Genomic DNA, 24,213 nt, shown 5'->3' with positions numbered 1-24,213 from the left:
CTCTTGTTTTCTTTCTCTCTCTCTCTCTTGCTTTCTTTCTGTCTCTTGCTCTGTCTTTCTCACTCTCTCTCTTGCTATCTCTCTTCCTCCCTCCTTCTCTCCCTTTCTCTCTCCCTCTCTTTCTCCCCCTTCCTTCCTTCCCACCCTCCCCTCCCTCCTTCCTTCCTCTCCACTTCTTTCCCTTGTTCTTTTTCCCTTCTCTTTCCCTTTTCTTTCTTTCTCGCCACTTCTCTCTCTCTCTTTTCCCTCTTTCACCCTCCCTCTTCTCTCCCAGCGGAAGACTCACCCGACAAACCTCCACCCTCCGACCCCGGACTCCCATTCAATCCCCATTCAGAAAACAGGAGCTAGCAACTCAAGGAGGAGGAGGAGGCGGGCTTGTGTGTGTATGTGTGTGTGTTGTGCCCAGCTCGGCTTTTGGCAAGCCTTACTTTACCTCGGGTGAGATGAGATTGAGGGGGACGGGACGTTCTCACTGCTTTTCCAGTGCGGCCTTGGAAAAGACCCGCGGGCCAGATAAATGGCCTCAGCGGGCCGCATGTGGCCCACAGGCCGTAGTTTGGGGACCACTGCTCCAGACACTTCAGGGAGCCCTGACACCCCCGATCTACCTAGTGAAAAATTAGTTCATGCTAGTGAAGAGTTCAAAAATTCAAGGGAAGAGAAACTGTTTTTCTTCACTGAGATTGGTTGGTGGTCTATGCCCTCCGACCCTCACTTTTTACAGTTGCAACTCTTTTACATTCTTTGCCTTCCAAGAAAATGTTTGCCCAAGAGTCTCATCTATTTTATTTTTCTTGCCCTTTTTTTCAAATAGTAGCCACATATTTGTTGTGTTTGTCCTTACACTTCTTTCTCTCTTTTAAAACGGGAATATTTATTACGGTTGTATTTCCTTGGCCTCCAAGGAATTAATATCAAAAAATAATTTTCTTTAAGGTCACTGAGGATTGGGCATTGTTCTTTCACATCTTTCAGCTGTGGCGAGGGGGGCGTTTGCCCAGGTTCGCCTGGTGTACCAGTTGCGGCCCTATTTGGACTGGGACTCACTGCTCACAGTCACTCATGCCCTCATCACCTCGAGGTTCGACTACTGTAATGCTCTCTACATGGGGCCATAGTTCCCTCTAAGCTGAGCAGTGAGCAATCACTCACTTAAAAATCATCATCAACTCAGAGTTTTCCAAACGTTCCCAGAAGCCGAGAGGGAAAGAGTGAGAGGGAAGGAGAGAGAGAGGAAGAGAGAGAAACAGATAGAAAAAAGAGAGGAAGGAAAAGAGAAAGAAAAAGAATGAGAGTAAGGAAGAGAGAAAGAAAATCAAAATCTATTTTGAAACTAGCTCAACTATTTAAGTGGCATTTTGATATTGATAGAGTTGCCCTATTATGAGCTCACTGTTATAGACACACAGTACAGTATTTTATTTTGAAATTCTCTGAGGCAAAACAGGGTGGGTTTTTTGTTTGTTTGTTTGTTTGTTTGTTTATTTATTATTTCTCTGCCGCCCAGTCCCGAAGGGACTGCCGCTCAGACACTATACTTTTCCGCCCACCCCAAAAAAAATTAGAGGGAACACTGCATGGGGCTACCTTTGAAAAGTGTTCGGAAACTTCAGATTGTGCAGAATGCAGCTGCGAGAGCTATCATGGGCTTACCTAGGTATGCCCATGTTTCACCAACACTCCGCAGTCTGCATTGGTTGCCAATCAATTTCCGGTCACAATTCAAAGTGTTTGTTATGACCTTTAAAGCCCTTCATGGCATTGGACCAGAATATCTCAGGGACCGCCTTCTGCCGCACGAATCCCAGCGACTGATTAGGTCCCACAGAGTGGGCCTTCTCCGGGTCCCGTGAACTAAACAATGTCGGTTGGCGGGCCCCAGGGGAAGAGCCTTCTCTGTGGCGGCCCCGGCCCTCTGGAACCAACTCCCCCCAGAGATTAGAACTGCCCCTACTCTCCTGGCCTTTTGTAAGCTCCTTAAAACCCACCTTTGTCGTCAGGCATGGGGGAACTGAGACATCTCCCCCGGGCATATACAATTTATGCATGGTATGTTTGTATGTATGTTTGTTTAGTAAATGGGGTTTTTTAAATATTTTAAACTATAATTTAGATTTGTCATGAATTGTTTTGTGCTGTTGTGAGCCGCCCCGAGTCTGCGGAGAGGGGCGGCATACAAATCTAAATAATAAATAAATAAATAAATAAATTGTTCATATTTAATATTCAGTTTTTATTTTATTTTTCCCTGCCCCTCTTTTGCCTTGTCGTTTGGAGTGCAGACACTCACGAGTGGGATTTTAAGATCCCTCGAGCATTTCTTTCTTTCTGGCAGCCGCTGCTGAAAGGTTTGCACTCCAAACATTTCACTCAGATTCTGCTGGAGAAAATGTTTGATGATTTGAAGACCCACACAAGGATCACATCACTTCGGTCTCAGTACCTCATCAAGTGGATCACAAATATTCTGGAGGCTAACTTGCACGTTAGTAAGTATTGGGAGGTGTTCAGACAAGATTTAACTTTTTTACTTGACATTATTGTCTTTGTCAGTGTGAGGGCTGATGAAAAAAAAATGAGGGGACGAGAAGACTGTGGGTTTTGCCTCCCAAGGACAATTCCATCCGTCCGTCCATCACCCTGGGGGGAATTACGGACCCCCTCAGGGTTCGCAACTTGGGCGTCCTCCTCGACGCACAGCTCACATTGTCCACATCTTTCAGCTGTGGCGAGGGGGACGTTTGCCCAGGTTCGCCTGGTGCACCAGTTGCGGCCCTATTTTGACCGGGAATCACTGCTCACAGTCACTCACACCCTCATCACCTCGAGGTTCGACTACTGTAACACTCTCTACATGGGGCTACCTCTGAAAAGTGTTAGGAAACTTCAGGTCGTGCAGAATGCAGCTGCGAGAGCAATCATGGGCTTTCCCAAATATGCCCATGTTACTCCAACACTCCGCAGTCTGCATTGGTTGCCGATCAGTTTCCGGTCACAATTGAAAGTGTTGGTTATGACCAATAAAGCCCTTCATGGCACCGGACCAGACTATCTCAGGGACCTCCTTCTGCTGCACTAATCCCAGCGACCGGTTAGGTCCAACAGAGTGGGTCTTCTCCAGGTCCCGTCAACTAAATAATGTCGATTGGCTGGACCTAGGGGAAGAGCCTTCTCTGTGGCGGCCCCGGCCCTCTGGAACCAACTCCCCCCAGAGATTAGAATTGCTCCCACCCTCCTTGCCTTTCGTAAGCTTCTTAAAACCCACCTCTGCCGCCAGGCATGGGGGAACTGAGATACTCTTTCCCCCTAGGCCTTTACAATTTTATGCATGGTATGTCTGTATGTATGTTTGGTTTTACAATAAGGGTTTTTAACTGTTTTAATATTGGATTGTCATATGTTGTTTTACTACTGTTGTTAGCCGCCCCGAGTCTGCGGAGAGGGGCGACATACAAATCCAATAAAATAAATAATAATAAAATAAGAATTATTAGCAGCAAAACAGGTTGTGTGATGCTCTAGGGCAGTGTTTCCCAACCTTGGCAACTTGAAGATATCTGGACTTCAACTCCCAGAAGACCCCAGCCAGCGAATGCATTAATGCCTCAATTACCATTGTATTCGTTAAAGCATTCCAGTTCAGCAGTTTCCTGGTTGCTGCTTTAGCAATATTGTACAGGTAGCCCTCGATTTTTAACAGTCAACGTAGTGACTGTTTTGAAGTTACAACAGCACTGAAAAAAGCAAAGAAATGGTTTTTCACAATTACCTTTGCAACATCCTTATGATCACATGATCAAAATCCAGACGCTCGGCAACAGATTCATATTTATGATAGTCTCAAAATGGGTGAGCAGTGTGGTCGGGCGGTAGGAAAAGCAAGTAGGATGCTTGGCTGCATAGCTAGAGGTATAACAAGCAGGAAGAGGGAGATTGTGATCCCCTTATATAGAGCACTGGTGAGACCACATTTGGAATACTGTGTTCAGTTCTGGACACCTCACCTACAAAAAGATATTGACAAAATTGAACGGGTCCAAAGAAGGGCTACAGAAATGGTGGAAGGTCTTAAGCATAAAACGTATCAGGAAAGACTTAATGAACTCAATCTGTATAGTCTGGAGGACAGAAGGAAAAGGGGGGACATGATCGAAACATTTAAATATGTTAAAGGGTTAAATAAGGTTCAGGAGGGAAGTGTTTTTAATAGGAAAGTGAACACAAGAACAAGGGGACACAATCTGAAGTTAGTTGGGGGAATGATCAAAGACAACATGAGAAAATATTATTTTACTGAAAGAGTAGTAGATCCTTGGAACAAATTTCCAGCAGACATGGTTGGTAAATCCACAGTAACTGAATTTAAACATGCCTGGGATAAACATCTATCCATTGTAAGATAAAATACAGGAAATAGTATAAGGCAGACTAGATGGACCATGAGATCTTTTTCTGCCATCAGTCTTCTATGTTTCTATGTTTCTATGATTGTTGCTGTGCGCCATGGTCATGTGATCCATGGACGTGGAGCCTCCCCTTTGGCCAACGGGCCTGCCTCCGACTCCTTCCCAGGCTCCCATTTTACAGACAGGACTGGGGTCCAAGGGTGGGGAGCGACCCCATGCAACACACCAGGGCAACTGACGTTTGTGACGTCTGAACTGCAACCTGTCTCTCTCTCAGCTCTGATCTTTTCTCGAGTTTGGTGGTGGTGAGAGCCTCCCTTTCTGTTTTTTCCTTTCCTTGATTCTGGATCAAGAGAAGAAGTTGAAGCCTTCCAAGACCAAGAAGAAACAGACCTGCTGGAGGCTGTTCCACCGCCACGTTTCACTCCCGTGGATGAAGCTTCTCAGAGAGTGCCTCGATGCGCCTTGCTGGGCCAGCCCTCACCTCTTGAATTGGTAAGTGCACCAGTGAAGCGGCCTTCGTGGTTGTGGGGAGAGGCCGGCCATTTGCATCTCCTGGGGTTTGGCTTTCATCGTTTCAAGATCCAAATTAAACTCTGGAAGGTCTTAGAAAGAGGCTCTTTTCTGAGCGTCCATCAGCAGAGTTTCACTCAATCGGCACTTCACAATTTTCTTTTTCAGGCGTTGAGCCCGTAAGGAAGGTTCAGAAAGCGCCAGAACCCCCAGCCCATGCAAAGCCCCCCCCCCCCCCGTGCTTTCCTCTTCAAGAACACAAGCGTTTATGTTTTCACGCATGGAGACCATCTCCAGTCTCCGGCCTTTTTAAAGGCCCCTATTGACCATTGGAACTGTTTTGCTTACCCATAATCATAACAATAACTCTTAAGATACAGTGGTACCTCGGTACTCGAACGCTTTGGTTCTCGTACATTTCGGATAACGAACAAAATTTTTGGCAAAAATTTGCTTCGGTATCTGAACAAAAATTCGGATACCGAACAGCCAGAGAAAATTTTGTTCATTATCCGAAATGTTACCGCCGGGGGCTGCTGCAATCCCAGCAGCTTCAGTGGGCTGAGGAGCTCTCTAAGAGCTCCAAGCTGCAGGAAGGGTGAGGGAGGCTGCAATCCCAGAAGCTTCAGGGAGCTGAGGAGTTCTATAATTCCTCCAAGCTGCAGGAAGGGTGGGGGCTGCTACAATCCCGGCAGCTTCGGGGGGGCTCCTTTCCTCATTGCTTCCTCTTATTACCTGTAAGCAGCTGCAAAAACTTTCTCCTTCCCGGTGGCTGCTTCCCTTCGAGGAGCAACAGCGCCGGGAACGTCACGTGATGAAGGGAAGCCGCCGGAGCCATCTCAGCAGCTGCCGCCGCTCCAGCAGCTTCCCTTCATTACGTGACGTTCCCGGCGCTGTTGTTCCTCGAAGGGAAGCAGCCACCGGGAAGGAGAAAGTTTTTGCAGCTGCTTACAGGTAATAAGAGGAAGCAATGAAGAAAGGAGCCCCCCGAAGCTGCCGGGATTGCAACAGCCCCCACCCTTCCTGCAGCTTGGAGTTCTTATAGAGCTCCTCAGCCCCCTGAAGCTGCTTGGATTGCAGCAGCCCCACCCTTCCTGCAGCTTGGAGTACCGAATTTATTTATCCCATTGGAAATAAAATAGATTTAATTGGTTCCCAGCGAGTTAACAGGGGCTGGGAACCAATTAAATCCATTTCCATTATTTCCTATGGGATAAATAAATTCGGTACTCGACCAAATCGGTTCTCGACCACACTTCTGGAACGAATTGTGGTCGAGTACCGAGGTACCACTGTATATTAATTTTGCAAGAATGTTCTTGAACACAGATAGTCGACTTGCAACCATTCATTTAATGACCGTTCAAAATTACAACAGCACTGAAAAAAAGTGACCTGTGACTGTATTCTTCGTGACTTGGCCACTTGGCAACTGACTCAAGTTTATGATGGTTGCTGTGTCCCAAGGTCATGTGATCAATTTTTGTGACCTCCTGACAAGCAAAGTCAATGGGGAAGACAGTCGTGTAACCATAATTCTACTAACCTAACAACTCATAAACCCAACAACTGCAATTGTGGCAAGAAATGTCATGAAATGGGGCAAAACTCACTTAATATCGCTCGTTTAGTAGCAAACAGTTTGGGATCAATGGTGGTCACACGTCAAGGACTCCCTGTACAGATTTCCGACTGGTCAAGGGCCAAGGAGGCACAGATGACCAGTGCAAGGAACCTCCTTTAAATTAAAATGTTTGATGGTTCTTTGAGAACTGCATCTGCGAGGTCACATTTTATGAACTTTAGCACAGGTAGTTCTCGACTTACAATAGTTCATTAAGTGACTGTTCAAAGTTACAACAGCACTGGAGAAAGTGACTTATGACCATGATCAAAATTCAGCCGCTTGGCAACTGATTAATATTTATGATGGTTGCCGTGTCACCCTTTGGCCTTCTGTCAATCAAAAGTCGACTTGAAAGCCTGACTCAGTTAACAGCTGGGTTATTAACTTAACACATGAAACGATTCACTTAACAACTGTGGCAAGAAAGATGGCAAAATGGGGCAAAATTCACTGGACAACTATTTCACCTAGCACCATAAATTGTTGTAACTCGAGAACTACCTGTACCAATCTGGTTTTGCTTGCCAGGATTCTGCTGAGTATGGAGCCTCCGTTGCCAGCCGAGGCCCAAGAGAACCTCCTCTACCTGACCTCTATTTACACCCAAGAAGAGGGTGCCTTCCCCAGTCCTGACTCCACCTTGGACACCAGCAAGCAGCCCATTTACACCGTGGAGAGCTTGCTGAAGCTTAATGCTGTGGCTGCCACTCACAAGTTTTGGAAGAGAGCAGAGTGGACGGAGGTGTTGCCAGACGGGGTTGGAGAGGAAGGGTTGGAGGAGGAAGAGGAGGAAGAAGAGGAGGAAGAAGAAGAGATGGACACTCAGTCGCCATCGCAGCAAGAACCTCTTTTCCTGGAAGACCCAGCAACTTTGGCTGAAAAAAGGAAAGCTCTTCAGGGGGGAGTCTGGCAAGTTGGCTCAGGTAAAACCTGCCTTCCAATCTGTTTGCATGCTTGGCACGCTAAGGGCAAAAAAATGGGCCCGAGAGCTGCGTAGTTCATCTCTGAATGTCATAAGTCCGTGGTCGGAAAGTGCAGAACTGGAGGAACAGTAAAGGCAGGAGGAGAGGAACCTCGGCTGTGGCGAGGGGGACGTTTGCCCAGGTTCGCCTGGTGCACCACTTGCGGCCCTATTTGGACCGGGAGTCACTGCTCACAGTCACTCATGCCCTCATCACCTCGAGGTTCGACTACTGTAATGCTCTCTACATGGGGCTACCTTTGAAAAGTGTTCGGAAACTTCAGGTCGTGCAGAATGCAGCTGCGAGAGCAATCATGGGCTTTCCCAAATATGCCCATGTTACACCAACACTCCGCAGTCTGCATTGGTTGCCGATCAGTTTCCGGTCACAATTCAAAGTGTTGGTTATGACCTATAAAGCCCTTCATGGCACCGGACCAGATTATCTCAGGGACCGCCTTCTGCTGCACGAATCCCAGCGACCAGTTAGGTCCCACAGAGTGGGTCTTCTCCGGGTCCCGTCAACTAAACAATGTCGCTTGGTGGGACCCAGGGGAAGAGCCTTCTCTGTGGCGGCCCCGGCCCTCTGGAACCAACTCCCCCCAGAGATTAGAATTGCCCCCACCCTCCTTGCCTTTCGTAAGCTTCTTAAAACCCACCTCTGCCACCAGGCATGGGGGAATTAAGATACCCTTTCCCCCAAGGCCTTTACAATTTTATACATGGTATGTCTGTATGTATGTTTGGTTTTACAATAAGGGTTTTAACTGTTTTAATATTGGATTGTTATATGCTGTTTTTATTACTGTTGTTTGCCGCCCCGAGTCTACGGAGAGGGGCAGCATACAAATCCAATAAATAAATAAATAAAATAAAGTTTAGATAAACTATGCCCCCTAAGCTGCCCTGAGTCCCATTGGGGCTGGGAGGCACAGATGATGAATGAATGATTGCCTTTGCTTAATGGGATACCCCTTTTAATAGCACCTGTCTATAGTCATATTCAGTTCACAGGCTCCACCTGTCCCTGCTTAATATGGCCCCATAAGATATAAAATATAAAAAAGTATGTAGATGCATTAATTATAATATCTATTTTATATATGTTAACACAGAACTGTCTTCAGGTCTGGAGACCTCACCTACAAAAAGATAAAATTGAAGGGGTCCAAAGATGGGCTACAAAAATGGTGGAAGGTCTTAAGCATAAAACGTATCAGGAAAGATTTAATTAACTCAATCTGTATAGTCTGGAGGACAGAAGGGAAAGGGGGGACAGGATCAAAACATTTAAATGCGCTAAAGGGTTCAGTAAGTTTCAGGAGGGAAATGTTTTTAATAGGACAGTGAACACAAGAACAAGGGGGCACAATCTGAGGTGAGTAGCGGGAAAGATCAGAAGCAACGTGAGAAAATATTATTTTACTGAAAGAGCAGTAGATGGTTGGAGCAAACTTCCAGCAGACGTGGTTGGTAAATCAACAGTAACTGAATTTAAACATGCCTGAGATAAACATAGATCCATCCTAAGATAAAATACAGGAAATAGTAGCTTCTCTGTTGAGGCCTTTCATATGGAACATCATGTTCGGATGGCTGTGATACTTTCTGTCCTTCCTTAGTGGGCCGTACGATGGATTAGACTGAATAGGTTTCGTCCCACTGCCAGAATAGCACATGCACAAAATTGGAAACTAAATAAAATACCGACTGAGAGAGAAGTACTTAAGAAGTACTGTGCGGAAATGAATACATTGACAACAAAGATAAGGAGGACTTGGAATTTTACAAGGGGGGAGAAGGTGTAAGAAAGTAGAGATGGAGAATAAGAGGAGAGTGGAAAAAAGATTGAGACAGTCGGAATGATAAAAAGTAAAATTGGAATGTAAATTAGGTTATTGTATTTATGAGAATATACGTTTATTGACTGGTATTGAAGGTATATGTGATGTTGTACAGGGGGTGGACAAAAAGATGGAAACACCTTGCAGCTCTTCCGTAGAATCCAGATTTGTGAAGCTCCCTTCGAACAGTTTTTGTGGAAACTGGGTTCTGTACGTGTCTATTGAGCTCTGCAGTGATTTTAGGAGCTGTGGTCTTGCGATCCGCTCTAACAATTCACTTTAGAGTCCGACGGTCTCTCTCAGACAACTTCGACTTTCGACCAGACCTGTGCTTGGCTGAGGACGTTTTCCCTTCTCTTTCAAAAGCAGTCATTACTTTTGAGACATGACCTCTTGAAACGCCAAACATTTGAGCACTTTCGGTTACACGAGCGCCTGCCATTCGAGCACCAACAATTTGGCCTCTTTGAAAGTCTGAGAGTTCTGCCATTTCTAGAAGGTTATAACCAATTTCCTTAAATTTCTGTTTAAAAAGGTAGTTTAAAAAAACATATCAAAACATATCAAATAACAGAATTTAAAAAAACATTAAAATATGACAGGTTTTGATTGATTTGAACATGTTCAAACTTTATGCCAAAAAGTCAAATGTTTCCATTTTTTTGTCCACCCCCTGTATATGACTTAATGTGGAGAAAAATAAAAAACTTTTTTAAAAAGAAAAAAAGGTTTGGTTTCAAGATGGGACCGTTTCCAAAAGAGCAGAATGTGCTTTCAAGGTACCTTCCCCAATTTCCAGGGATATCAGAGCATTCTAGGACTTGAAGTTCACAGGTCCAAGAGTTGCCAAGGTTGGACTCCTGCGGTAGATTGTTCCCTTTTGGCACCATGCCATGTTTGAAGTCCACTCCTGCGGCTTCCTGGGGGAGCTCTATCCATCACTGGCTGTGCCTGATCTTGCTACGGTCTCTTCCATTCCCCACAGATGAACTGAAGTGGAGAGATTTTCCTCTGGGGAAACTACCCGGCCAAACAGATGACCCCGATACTCTGCTAGTGGATAACTATACCATGATGTCAGCTCTTGACCAGCTGGAGAATGGAGACAGGAAAAATTCCCCCAATAATGTGTGAGTATTTTCCTAGAGGTTGGAGAAATATCTATTGTTGGGGAAGAGTGAATGTTCCCTCTTGGAAAAAGGAAGAGGGAGGTTAGTTCAGTCTTGGCTGCAAATGATTGATGAGGAAGGCTTTGCCTACTTCTCTCAATTTGAGATGTCTCCAAGGGCTACATAAAATGAGGAGAAACATAATTAGATTCTGAACTCCTCGGTCAGAAGCAATGTTCCCTTTAACCTGGGCGCACGCACAGGGGCGCAGGTAAAAATCAAATGCCACGCAGCATTTTCAAACGCGCGATAGAGCCGGCACCATTTCTCTCTGCCCAGCAGCTGATCTGCCCGTCCCAAGCTCCCCATGGGCTTTGAGCCCCGCCCGGCTTCTGTCTGGGGACCACGCCCCGCCCACCCCTGCCGATATTCTTCCCGGCACCAGGAAGAGACAGGAAAAAAAAACCCCAGGAAACTGGTCGAATGGCCTCGCCATCTGTGCGCAGAGGTGGCGCCCTGGGGAAAAAGCAGCGGTCGTGTCGTGTCTGTTGCTTGGCTGACGGCGCTGCCTACACCGGAGCTGTCGCCTCACCCTCTCCACCTTTCCCGTAAGTTGACTTGTTGCGTCGTTACCCTCTTTGGGCATTCAGGGCGGAGCCTCTCCCCCCACCACCACCACCAAGGCGCATGGCGGGGCCATGAAATTTTTGTGAGAGAGAGAAAGAAAGAAAAGGGAAAGAGAGGGAGGGAAGTGATTTCTGACAGTCTCAAAATGGGTGAACAGTGCAATCAGGCGGTAGGGAAAGCAAGCAGAAAGCTTGGCTGCATAGCTAGAGGTATAACAAGCAGGAAGAGAGAGATTGTGATCCTGCTGTATAGAGCACTGGTGAGACCACATTTGGAATACTGTGTTCAGTTCTGGAGACCTCATCTACAAAAAGATATTGATAACATTGGACGGGTCCAAAGACAGGCTACAAAAATGGTGGAAGGTCTTAACCCTGGTATTCCCCTCGGGTCTAAAAGGACCCAAAATGAAGTTTTGTAAAAAAAATTCCCAGCATATCTGAAACTTGAAATTCCATGACTTTTTCTCATTTGAGGGGTTCTTTCCAAGGGTGGTGAGTTTTTTGGAGTGGGGGTGTATAGTTTTTGCTGGGCAAAAAATGTTGCCAGTGTATAGTAAATGGGAGGAGAATACCAGGGTTAAGCATAAAACCTATCAGGAAAAACTTAATGAACTCAATCTGTATAGTCTGGAGGACAGAAGGGAAAGGGGGGACATGATCAAAACATTTAAATATGTTAAAGGTTTAAATAAGGTTTAGGAGAGAAGTGTTTTTAATAGGAAAGTGAACAGAAGAACAAGGGGGCACAATCTGAGGTTAGTTGGGGAAAAGATTAGAAGTAACGTGAGAAAATATTATTTTACATGCGCCTCGGTGGGGGTGGGAGAGGCTCCGCTGTGAATGCCCAAAGAGGGTTACGTCGCAACAAATCAACTTACGGGAAAGTTGGAGAGGGCGAGGCAACAGCTCCGGTGTAGGCAGCGCCGTCAGCTGAGCAACAACACAAAATATGACTTTTTTGACCATCTTTGGTGTTGGGAAAGGGTTTAAAATTGAATAGGAAATGAACTGGAATCTCCTAATTGTCCAAAAGCTTCCTAAGAAGTGCAGAAGGGGCAGTATCCATCATACTTCCTGTGCTCTTCCATTTCCCGGAGGAGGCAGTGTTTTTGCCACACGACACGTCCCTTGGTGGGGCGACAGTGTGCCGCGCTTCTTTCCCCTCAAGGATGTCCCGTTCTTTCTCCTGCAGCTCCTCAGAATGGCCGGGTTTCCTGACGGCAGGACTCTGGTGGACCCAGGGCGAGCTCCATAAGTTAAAGAGTGGGATCCAGCTTTTCTGAGCCAATGAAACGACACCATGGAAGGTTTCATCCTTGTTGCTCGAAGGACGATGTCTGCTCTCGGAAGGTTCCTTTTGGGGCAATGCCACGACTTCTACGTCATAGATATTCCTCCTGGACATTTAGAAGCTATGGAGAAGCAGGCCCACTTAATCCACTCAACAGATCTTCCCATTGCTTAAATTCATTTTTGTATTTAAAAAAAACCAATTAAATGTTTTGATATTTTTAAGATATGTGCTTTTTATTTTAAAAAATCATGTGAGTCATACATTTGTATGTTATGTCATGGTTGCTATGTTAGGTTCTCTTAAGCTTTTTAAAAAAATTTTAAAAATAGATACACTTGTTCTTTATTTGTCCCGGATCTGGACACATATAAACTTATTGTGAACCCGTCTATGAAACTGCAAGTGGGTTTTGTTTTTCACAAAGACGAAACAAACAAGTTGTTTCAGAGCCTGAGTCAGTGGATCATTTATTGAATACACATTAATTACTGAATATAAAGCATCTCTACAAAGGGTGTTACACAGAAATTGGAACTATTCCAACAACAGTAGAGAAAAGTCCTAAGATAAGGATCGAGTAAACATTCTTACCCAGACTGGACCCTAGAGACCAAAGGTTCAAGCGGGCTAGAACGGTAAGCAGGTTAAGTGATTGTTAGCATCCTCGGAGACTCTGCGAGAACAAAGTGCATCAATAGAGAAGCAGCAGCCTATGAAAGAGGATTTTTTAAAAAGAGACGCCATCCAAAAACAAACCATTTGTTCTAAGATGGCTTATGGCTCTTGCAAAGCTACACAAAGTAGTTTAACATTAACTGATTGGAGGGCACCACTGGGCAAGTCTTGTAAAAATGCTAAGCATTCAGTAGTAAGTATTTATATTGTTTTCTCGCTCTTATTTGGTGGCTCAGACTACAGCATTAAATCGATGGGTGTCCATCAACAGTGCCACAAAAACCTCTTCAAGTGGGCCTGTACAAAGACGGATGCTACTGGTAGAGGGGAGAGGCATTTAACACAATGACAAGTGTTTGCTCTGTGGTCAGTGACCATCAGAAAGCAAGCAAGATAACTTCAGGCCGAGCTAAGAACACCACTAGTTTGATAAAGCGATATTTACAACCAACCGCATGCAAATATGCAAAAGTGTGAATTGTCTCATAAAGGGGGGGGGGATATGGGGGCCTCTGCCAGACGCGAACACTCTGGAGTTTGGCCGTTTCAGTTAAAAGAGCATGCTTTCTTGAGAAGGCCTTGCCCGTCAATGCTTGCACACAGCCACAGATAAAAGCACTACAGTTTATAGTAGTATTTACAAGGCGTCTATGCCAGCCCTGACCCAGAGCTAGTGGCCTTTCCTGGTGCCCACGTTCGTTTACCCTTATTCTGCCATCCACGGAAGTGGCCAAGGCTGCCACTTGCGATGCGCACTCTGCTCCTGGCATTTATAAAAGTCACTGACCTCTCACTGCAAGGATGAGCAACTTTGTGACCTGTGGACCTCAACTCCCGGAATCCTTAGGCCAGTCTGGCTTAGGAATTCTGGAGGTTAAAAGTCCACAGGCCATAAAGTTGCCATAGTTGTCCACCCCTGTCTCATCGGATCAGGGCAATTAAAGTATATCTTCATTCTTTGTCATTGAGACTTACCTTATATTTGGGTCAACAGAAAAAAAACCCAAAGATTTTTATATATATATATATAATTATATATATACATACATTTTTTGGAACAATAAAAGAGTAACATTTAATTCCAGCAATGAAAAAAGTAAACTACCGTAAATACTACAAAGGGACTAGCAGTAGTTAGAAGCTATACAAGCAAAAAAGGGTTACTAAATATTTACATAATCACTGAAGCTCACATTTCAAAATTATTTCATCTATCCTGGTTCTTAGTAACTAAGCAAACAGTATTAAACATTGATTTAACAGTATAATACAGAAAATTCAAATGCAAATAATACTTTATAAGATGGGGTTTTCTGGTTTTTCAAGATAGAGATATTATAGCCTTCTGATACACAAATAAATAAGTACTCGGCTCTCAAAAAGAGCATTTAAAAGCAAAATATTTACAATATAGGCAGTTGTGGTCTTTTTAATATATACTATCCCTTCCATATAAGAAGAAATTCAGCATTGAGAGATGAAGGCAGTGAAATGTCAGTTGGTATTGAAAATATATGGACAGAAAGAAGTAAATTGATTTAACAAATGATACGACAGTTTCAGAGAAAAACAATTAGCAAAAAAAACCCCAGAAACTATTTTTAAATTGCCATTCTCTCCTGTCTTTACAGATTAGATTTTGAAATAATTTTTTTTACAAAAAGGGAATTTTCCTTCCTTGAGGAAAAGAGGTGCTACAGATAGTACACAACTTCCTCTCCATAGCATTATTTCCCAAGAAAACACATAAGAGACTTGTAACATTTTAAATATATTGCTAACAATATATAGCATATAATATATAGCTTTTACTGACAGTAAAATATTTTCATCCTTAATTTGTTTTTTAAAAAAACCATGCAGTAGCTTTTGTCCAGCATTTAGTGTGCTGAAAGATTCTGCTAGAATTGTCTACAAGATTACTTTACGATAGGAATAAAATGGAAAACACTTATTTTATTTATATATATATATAGAAACTGGATTCCATGCAAAAAATGTGAGCGCACAAAATTTCAACACTGAACTGAAAAGCTATACTTCTATATTGATCCTGTTAAAAACAAACGCAGGATGTATAGCACTTTACTGTCAATAGCCATTTATAAATATGAACATAAGCCTTATTAACACAAGTATTTTACAAAAAAAAAAATATCTGCAAGAATGTATTAATAAATAGACAATATATATAATTTATGCAGCATAATGCTCTTAAATGCACACACATTAGCGGTGCACATTATAGTAATAAAATGGAATTCAAAATTTGCCTGTTAATTTCTTTTTTCTATAAACCGTTAAGTGCCCATTTTAAATAAAAAGATTTATAATCCTCCATGAGCTACTCCCCTTTGACACACAGTGTCACAAACAATGAAAGTACAATATTGAGCTAATCTAGAGATGGCTTTTATACATTTTTTTTTTATACAATCAAAAAAGATACAATTTGTATCAACAAACAAAAAGTCGTTTCTGGTTATTGGAGGTGTTGCTCTCAGCTACTTTTAAAAGAGAAAAAATATATTTTAAAAAGTGTTTTGTCCTCATCGACAACGGGAGGGGGGTGGGTGTCTCGATAACTCAAGGGTTTTCTTTATTTTGTTTTTACAGCTAGAGGGACAAATATTGCGAAGAATGTTCAGGGCACAGATTAAACCAAAGGGTAAATTTGCATTTATTTTTTTTACCCCCGGTGATTTTTAAAGCATAAAACTGGGGGTGCTGGGGTCTGCCATGCAGTAAAGCTCAGCATGGTGCACCATACAAACAACCTAATTAGCAACCACAACAGAAAAAGCCACCGGGGTGCCAGCAGCAATTTGAAAAAGGCTGTGCCATGACAAGTGCCGGGGTCACGTCAGGTGATCCACCGTCATTTTCCTACAGGGAAATAAAGCTTGTCTTTAAAATCAGAAGACAGCTTTGTGGAAGAGCAAACATGCTACAGGCGGGTGACATCAATGTCTCTTGTGGTTAGAAAGTTGTTGGATGGATTACTGTCATTCTTCTCTCTAGAATAGTGTTTCTCAGACTTAGCAATTTTAAGATGGGTGGATTCCAACTCCCAGAATTCTCTGGGGAATTCCCGGAGTTGAAGTCCACATTTCTTGAAAGTTACCCAGGTTGAAAAACACTACTCTGGAGAGATGCTACCATTAGGTAGCCTCCTTTATCGCGCTCAGCAGAATCTCAATAATCTAAACAAGTTCCTTCTTGTTAGCATCAGTGCACAGTTATGCTTGTTGTGGACACTGAGATTAAGCAGCCGTTCTGGGCCTGGCCGGGAATTATTCCAGCAACGTGAAACACCCTTTGGACTACTCCCTACGACCCCTAACCCCCCCTGGGTCTGAAAACAAAAATTCAGAAAGCAGCTTGGGAGCCATTCTCAAAACACCAGAAACAACCCTGACGGCAGCCTCGCGTTCCACGTGTTTCCTAGTCAGAAACATTTAGGCAGTGTCACACCTTCTCATGAAGAAATCAGAGGCCAGTAACTCGGCCTTCTCGACTTTCATGAAAAAAAACTACAGTAGAAGTCAACAAGTCCTAGCTCGAGACGTATCGAGTTAGTAATGGTTCAAAATGTTCAAAGACATGTTTGGATTTAAAAAGGGTGCCTACTCAGTGCAGCTTTAAAAAAAGAAAATGGAAAAGCTACTACACCTGGATAAATGTCTCTTAGGGGAGACATTTAGGTACAAAAGTTGCCCGCTCTTGAGCAAAAATACCCAAAACATTCGCTGAGATGATTTGAGCCAGTCAAACAGCTCCAAAGAAGCAAATGCATACCTTTGCATGGATCCGAAAGTGAAAAATTGAAACAATTCTGTAGCATCCTTTAGAAAACAAGTCTGTCTTTTAAAAAATGTGTTTACTCATTTTACACTTAGTGGTACTAGGGCTAAATTGAAACGTGAAATTTGATTTGAGATGCTACAATTATACCGCTTTTGGATTATAGAGAATTGAATTATACAATTAATTGTATTTTAAAACCCATGCTTGCCAATTTTAACAGGTTTTATGTGGAAATTAGACGATTAAGGTTTAGCTGAGAATTGTCATTACCTGTTTGATGCGAATGGCCTTGTCCCAGAGGGCATTACTTAAAGACATCCTGCCCTCCCAATCCAAAGCACCCCCCTAGTTGTACATCCATGCAATGAGCCTCTCCCCCCTCCACCTAATCTGCCTTTCCACTGTCCTCACTTGGAGAGCAGAGTTTTCTCCAGCATGCTGAAGAAACTGGATTTGCCAGAGACCCGAGAGTGGTTCACCATGGACCCCTAAGACACAGCAGCTGAGGGGGCCTTTGAAAGGGAAGGACCAGAACAAGCAACCTTCAGTGTGTGAGAGGATGTTCAAATGCACACGGCACATTTTCCTTGGAGCAGCTTGTCAGTTAACGCTGCAAACTACAAAACTCATTCATGCAATATAATTGCTAATAAGTTTGAGGGACTTATTTCAAACCTAGGACCTTTTGGATTCAAGAAACAGTATACATCCATGCAAAAAGTATGCACTTCCTGTAAAATACACTTTATATTTTTTTAAAAATCCCAGCTTTAAAAAAATTACTTAATACTTAATTATAATACAATCTGCTTTTTACAGAATTCTTCAACCACATATTCAATGCAATTGCCAAAACAATCCACAGAGTGGTATACCAGAGCGGGAAACTATTCCCAAAACAGAGAATATCTCTATAGGATCGCGGGCACCTTCTGTAGGACCCTGATTTGATGCAGTCAGTATTTCTCTCCAGGAATTCAAAGGGGCGCCCTGCTGCTAATGTCCTGTTCTTAATTTGGCAACAATCATAGCTGCCAACTGTTGTGCATCAGTCATGTGTGGATTCTTCTCCATCACAGACAAGACAACGCCAGCAGGGAAAATATTGCAGAGGTTCTTGTAGGTCTGGTACTGATGCTCGGGGATAACGTGAGGTTCGTGGGGCTCCCCACACACCCCAATCCAAGGGTTGCGCCAGAGTTGCTCCATCTTCTCAGGCATGCTCCTCACCATGACGGGCTCGTAACACGGCTGCATGAGGTTGTTGCTCAAGGGGTAGGAATGGTAAGAGTAGGCGTCGGCTGCGCATGGCAATGGATCCCAGCTGGCGTGCTGCTCTCGACAGAGGGGGGGCCTCCTCTGCCGTGTAGGGTTACTTTCATAAAGTCTGGAATCAGAAACACTATCCATCCGGGTCATCACCAGGGCCCGGCTCGGTTGGGCCTTAGCGGATGACTGGTGAATGTTTGGAGGCCCTGGGTAGTCCCCTGGGCAACTGGACCGTGCCCCAACCAGAGGGTGTTGGACATGTAGTGCTAAATGAGAAGCTGAGTGCTTGCGTGAGACATGTTTGGGCTTTTCAATGCCATAGCTCTGAACTCTAGTTAAGCTCTCGTGATAGCCGTGACAAAAAGGCTGAAGTCGGTTTTGCGGTGAAATTTGCGGAACCTTAGCGTGATCCTCTGAACTTGCATCTCCTATGCCCAGGTACAGGTCGGTGTACGAAGAGTAAGAGTCACTGCTTGCATGGCTTAAGCAGCTGTCAGGACACGGGCTTGAATTTCTTGAGTAGATGCCTTGGTCTAGATCCACTCCATAATAATCTGTGTTGTGGATGTTGCTCATGTTCAAACTGGAGAAGTCACTGAGCATAGAATAATAGCCGTGGTCTCCCAAAGACTCATATTTCGGGTACGGGTCTGCGTAGTTGATCGAAGCCCCGTGGCTGTTGGTGACCAGGATGGGAGGGTAGTGCATGCTGGCCATGTGTTCTAGGGAGGGTTTCTGATGGGTGAACTGAGAAGAGGACCCGGGCACGGGGCTACTCGCTGACCGAGCATTTAAGGCCCCAACCGCGTGGCTTTTGGGAGGCGGAAGTGTTGGGACACTCAACGCGGTGACGAGAGATGGGACAGAGCTGGCCTCAGGCTTCCGCATCATCGACAGCCGGTCCTCTGGTTCCACCGGGACAGACCGGATGCTGGGATCAGACTGGCGTTTCGGAGGATTGCGTTTCCCTTCTGGAATGTTCTCCCCCACTTGGCAAAGGGCTGGCCCGGAACCACACTTGGCCAGGGCTCCTTCACTCATGGTTTTCCCCGCAGATAATTTTGCACTGATGCGAAGCTCATCTGCGACAGATCTCAAGGGCTGGTTTGTCCGTTCAGGGTGGTAATATTTACATTTGTGCCCATATGTGCATTTCTTCCCTGGGGAGGAAAAAACCCTCTAGGATTAGACATGGTCTTTGCCAACTATATGTCTTAACGGGATAACCCTAGTGAAATCTTTTGCTCTTATTACAAAAATATAAAATCAGGCATTTTCTTACATCATGATAAAATGTCCACAATTTTCATTATTAAGAGATCCAAATTCTTGTCAAGGTTTTAATCCGAGTGACAATGCTCCATGAAGGCAGCTAGAACAGGCCCCACAAATAAATATATTTATTTAAATGTTCACTCAAAATGAGATATAGATAAATTGGAACACAGTTTTGTTGTGATAGTATTATTCTAAGCGGTCAAAGAGAATCATTAGGGTCTGTTCCTAAAAACAAAATGAATGAAGGCAAATATACATGTTGCAGGTTAATGCTGCATGATCCAATCTGGGCCAGTCACCGGGTGGATCAGAGGCTTTTGTCTTCTGAGCTTTCACAGTTGTCTTGGCGTCCATCTTCGGGGAATGTCTCCCTAGCAGAGTGGGTGCACAAAAACAGCCAGGGTAGTGACTGAAGCCTGGGGAAAAGGCCCCTCATCAGGCAACAGGAGTACTGTACTGACTTACCACCAGCATACCAAGTACAGTGATACCTCGTCTTACGAACCCCTCTTCATATAAACTTTTCGTGATACGAACCCGGTGTTTAAGATTTTTTGCCTCTTCTTCCGAACTATTTTCACCTTACGAACCCGAGCCACCACCGCTGGGATGCCCCGAAACAGTGGGATTTCCCCTCGCCTCCCCTCGCTGGGAATCCCCGCCTCAGGACTTCCGTTGCCAGACGAAGCGCCCGTTCTAGCATTGCTGGGATTTCCCTGAGGCTCCCCTTGCTGGGATTCCCTTCATTTTTGCTGGCGCTGCTTTGAATCCCAGTGACAAACTCCCCCCTTCCAAACTGCATGGCCAAGTCTCTTTTTTTCCCCTCCCTTAGCTTCGGAGGCACTATAATAGCAGGATTTAAGGCAAGCAAAGGGGATATCCCGGCAGCAGAAAGGACAGATGCAGGAGGCCGGGGGCAGGACAGTCGTTTGGATGCCGGTGAGGTAGGAAGAGGATAGGGGAGAAGGAGAAGGGGAGGAGGAGGAGGAGGAAGAGGAGGAAAAGAATCCCGTAACCAACCTTTCCACCCCCTCCTAAAGCCCCTTCCTTCCTTCCTTCCTTCCCTCCCTCCCTCCCTCCCTCCCTCCCTCCCTCCTTCCTTCCTTCCCCAAGCTGTGTCAGCACTGCCCTACGGTGCTCCAGAAGACTCAGCCGGGGAAGATTGATCGCCTTCCCAGCCATGCATGCCAGCGAACGAGTGAGCAACCTGGGGGGGACAGCAGAGGGACAGGAAGAGGGGGTCAGTCGTTTGAATGCCGGTGGAGGAGGTAGAGAAAGGAGGACGACAAGGGGGACGAAGAGGAGAAGGAAAAGGAGGAAAGGAAGAGGAGGAGGAGGAGGAAGAAAGGTGGATGAGGAGGAGAAAAGAAGGGGGAGGAAAAGGAGAACGAGGCAGGAGGGCTGTCAAGGAGGGCAGAAGCCAAAGCGGGGCTGTCAAGGAGGGAGGAAGTCTCTCCCAGCGACCAAGAGAAAAGAAGCCCTCCCTTCCATCTGGGCAGCCTAGAATCAAGGGAGCGTTTTGTGTTCTCTGGGCGCTGGGGGAAGGGATAAATCTGTCCCAGCGCCCAGACAAATGGGAGGCATGGACTCATGGAACTCAAGAGAGGAGAATGGTGTGGGGAAAATGAGCAGAGTGGGGTGGACAGAAACGGGATGCAACGACTCATGGAGCTCAAGGGAGGAGAAATTTGTGGAGGAAATGAGCACAGTGGGATGGACAGAAATGGGAGGCAAAGACTCATGGGGCTCAAGAGAGGCTCTGTTCGCCTCAGCTTTGTCGGCCCGCCACTTTTTTTTTTTAAGCCTTAATGTTTTGGATTTTCCTAATGGGCTTGCACACATTATTTGTTCTTACACTGATTCCTATGGGAAACATTGTCTCATCTTACGAACCTTTCTTCTTATGAACCTCATCACGGAACGAATTAAGTTCGTAAGACGAGGTACCACTTTACTTACACAACAATGGCTGGGGAGCATGAGGAAACAACAGCCAATGACTTAAAAACCAGCCATCCAAAAAAGCCACTTACAACAGGCGCTGTCAATATCACACCCAGAGCAGCACACACTCTGCTACAGAGATGTTCCCCGTGCCTAGGCTTCAGCAGGAGTCTGAAAGCTCAGAAGACAAAACCTCTGATCCCGATGACCGAGCCAGACTAGATCCTAAATGAAATGAATGTCTTGGCTGTACATATAATTGACCACAGGCAAGAGAGAGCACAAAAGCTTTACCCTAAAAGATCATGTTGAATGGGTCAGGTGGCATAAACTAGAGAAATAGTATTTCTATGCTGCCTCCCAATTTTAAAAATCCAGAGTAAATTCTTGATTAGCCAATAAATTTAAATTGCATTTTCTTCAAAGCTGTACTACTTTACTACCATTATGAGATGCAAAATAATAATATAATTATTCAATATTTTCATTGCTTATTTTAATCTTCCCAGAGCTGGAATGTTCCAGAGATTCAAGGAACTATAAATTTCCATTTTTTTAAAAAATGTTGGCTATGCAGTCTGAAAGTATTCCTCAAACCTTTCGAGCAGGGGTCTCCAAACCTGGTAACTTGACTTATGGACTTCAACTCCTAGAATTTCCCAGCCAAATCCCTCCAGTAACCGACTCACCGTAAGGGCAGGGTTGCTTTTTGTGTTCTGGAATAACTGGCTTTTTCCTTAAGAAGTTTTCAAGACTAGGACCATGGCGTCCCAACGGATCATCAGGTGGCATAAACCTAGAAAAATGAAACATAGTCAAATTTAACTGCCTGGCATTAATCTCTCTTTGACAACCTTCTATTTATTACCTTTTGTCCTGCCCACAGGTGCTTTAGAGCAGTGTTTTTCAACCAGTGTGCCGCGGCACACTAGTGTGCCATGAGACATGGTCAGGTGTGCCGTGGAGAAATTAAACATGGGTCCCCAAACTACCATTCCTGCCAGGATATCCCATTTGGGTTCATCGAAACAGGCCCAGGTTTCACACTAGGTGAGTATAAATATATTTAGAAACTATATTATTAACTATATGTATAATATGTACTGTGTTAGAGTGTCATTTTGTGTCATTTTGTGTCATTTTGGTTGGTGGGGTGCCCCAGGATTTTGTAAATGTAAAAAATGTGCCACGGCTCAAAAAAGGTTGAACATCACTGCTTTAGAGAATGAAAAACATGACAGCCTTCCAATATTTCAGGAGCTGTGGAAGAGAAGGCGGGGGTCAACCTATTCTCCAAAGCATCTGAGGGCAGGACAAGAAGAGGTTGAGAGATCATTAGTGAGATCCAACTCGGGAGAACAATTAATCAAGGCCTTGGTTCCAAAGATTGTGGGTGCATCGTTATTAAAGGTTTTTAAGAGATTGATTGCAGCCATTTGTCCAGAATTGTACAGGGTCTCCTGATTTCAGAGGGTTGGACTAGAACAGTGTTTTTCAACCAGTGTGCCGTGGCACACTAGTGTGCCGCCAGACATGGTCAGGTGTGCCGCGAAGCTCAGAGAGAAAGAAAGCAAGAGAGAGAGAAAGCAAGACAGAGAGAGAGAAAGGAAGCAAGAGAGAAAGAGCGAGAGAGAAAGAGAACAAGAGAGAAAGAAAGCAAGAGAGAGAACAAGAGAAAGAAAGAAAGAGAGAGAGAGAGAGAGAAAGAGAGAGAAAGAGAGAGAAAGAGGGAGGGAAGGAAGGAGAGAGAGAGAAAGACATAGAGGGACGTAGGGAGGGAGAGAAAGAGAGCAAAAAAGAGAGGAAAGAAGGAAGAGAAAGAAAGAGGGATGGAGAGAGAGAAAGAAAGAGGAAGGAAGGGAGAGAAAGAGGGAGGGAGAAAGAAATAGAGCGAAGGGGAGGAAGAGGGAGAGAGAATTTTTTTGTCCAAACTTTTTTCAGCCCCCCCCCCCCCGCTCCATGTGCCCCAGGGTTTCGTAAATGTAAAAAATGTGCCGCGGCTCAAAAAAGGTTGAAAATCACTGGACTAGAAGACCTCCAAGGTCCCTTCCAACTCTGTTATTCTGCAATCTATAAAGTAACGAGAATCTAGTGGGTGAGAAGATCAATTAGATTGAAATTGGCCATGACACAGACAGATTTATTTATTGCACTTATATAGTGCATACCTAACAGACTGATGGTGATTTAAATTATTGTTGCTGGGCCTCAAAGAAGCAACCTTTACTAACAAGCCAAGATCACAATCACTTTTGTAGTTTAGCCAGAGCAAATTCAGAAAGCAACTCTGCCAATCCATCTTTAGTTTCCACATAAAAGTAAAAGAACAAGCAAAAAGGGCTAACCAAAAAGCTAACAAGATTGGAGCATTTTCTCACTGTAAGAAAAATGTTATTCTTGCTTAGAGCAAAATCTATGGAGAGAAGAAGAATTGAAGAATATAGGAAAACATTGAGAACAAATGCTTGAGCCAGTTAACTACTATCTCTGTTGTTCATAGACATTCACTATTGGCCACGCTATTTTCAAATACAGCTAGTCCTCAAATTACAAAGATCATTTATTGACTGTTCGAAGTTACAACGGCACTGGAATAAGTGATTTATGACAGTTTGATCATCCCTGTGGTCACGGCACTGGAATAAGTGATTTATGACAGTTTGAGCATCCCTGTGGTCACATGATCAAAATTCAGGTGCTTGGCAAGTGGTTTATTTTTGGCAGCTGCAGTGTCCTGGGGTCACATGATCCCAGTCTGGGACCTTCTGACAAGCGAAGTCAATGCAGAGTCCAGATTCACTTCATAACCATGTTGCTAACTTAACAACTGCAGAGATTTACTTAACAACTGTGG

The 24,213-nt window shown here is 44.5% G+C and overlaps 2 protein-coding genes across 5 annotated transcripts in view; one reads left to right on the top strand and one right to left on the bottom strand.

Annotated features, from left to right (window-relative positions):
- The window catches only part of LAS1L (LAS1 like ribosome biogenesis factor), a 37,371-nt gene extending 24,764 nt beyond the window's left edge, over positions 1 to 12,607 (top strand). For both annotated transcript variants that reach the window (XM_070759703.1, XM_070759704.1), the window contains exons 10-14: positions 2,286 to 2,492; positions 4,763 to 4,904; positions 7,078 to 7,472; positions 10,340 to 10,484; positions 12,285 to 12,607. In XM_070759703.1, the coding sequence (XP_070615804.1) occupies positions 2,286 to 2,492; positions 4,763 to 4,904; positions 7,078 to 7,472; positions 10,340 to 10,484; positions 12,285 to 12,375 (980 nt within the window). In that variant the 3' untranslated portion in view covers positions 12,376 to 12,607. The remainder of the gene's footprint in view (positions 1 to 2,285; positions 2,493 to 4,762; positions 4,905 to 7,077; positions 7,473 to 10,339; positions 10,485 to 12,284) is intronic.
- A 3,047-nt stretch (positions 12,608 to 15,654) lies between these two features.
- ZC3H12B (zinc finger CCCH-type containing 12B) overlaps positions 15,655 to 24,213 on the bottom strand; it is a 44,502-nt gene continuing 35,943 nt past the window's right edge. For all 3 annotated transcript variants that reach the window (XM_070759700.1, XM_070759699.1, XM_070759702.1), the window contains 2 exons: positions 22,049 to 22,155; positions 15,655 to 19,297 (listed from right to left, as the gene is read on the bottom strand). In XM_070759700.1, the coding sequence (XP_070615801.1) occupies positions 17,865 to 19,297; positions 22,049 to 22,155 (1,540 nt within the window). In that variant the 3' untranslated portion in view covers positions 15,655 to 17,864. The remainder of the gene's footprint in view (positions 19,298 to 22,048; positions 22,156 to 24,213) is intronic.

Source organism: Erythrolamprus reginae, chromosome 8 (genome assembly GCF_031021105.1).
Source record: "Erythrolamprus reginae isolate rEryReg1 chromosome 8, rEryReg1.hap1, whole genome shotgun sequence".
Taxonomy (NCBI): domain Eukaryota; kingdom Metazoa; phylum Chordata; class Lepidosauria; order Squamata; family Dipsadidae; genus Erythrolamprus; species Erythrolamprus reginae.
This window is presented reverse-complemented; position numbering and strand designations above follow the sequence as displayed.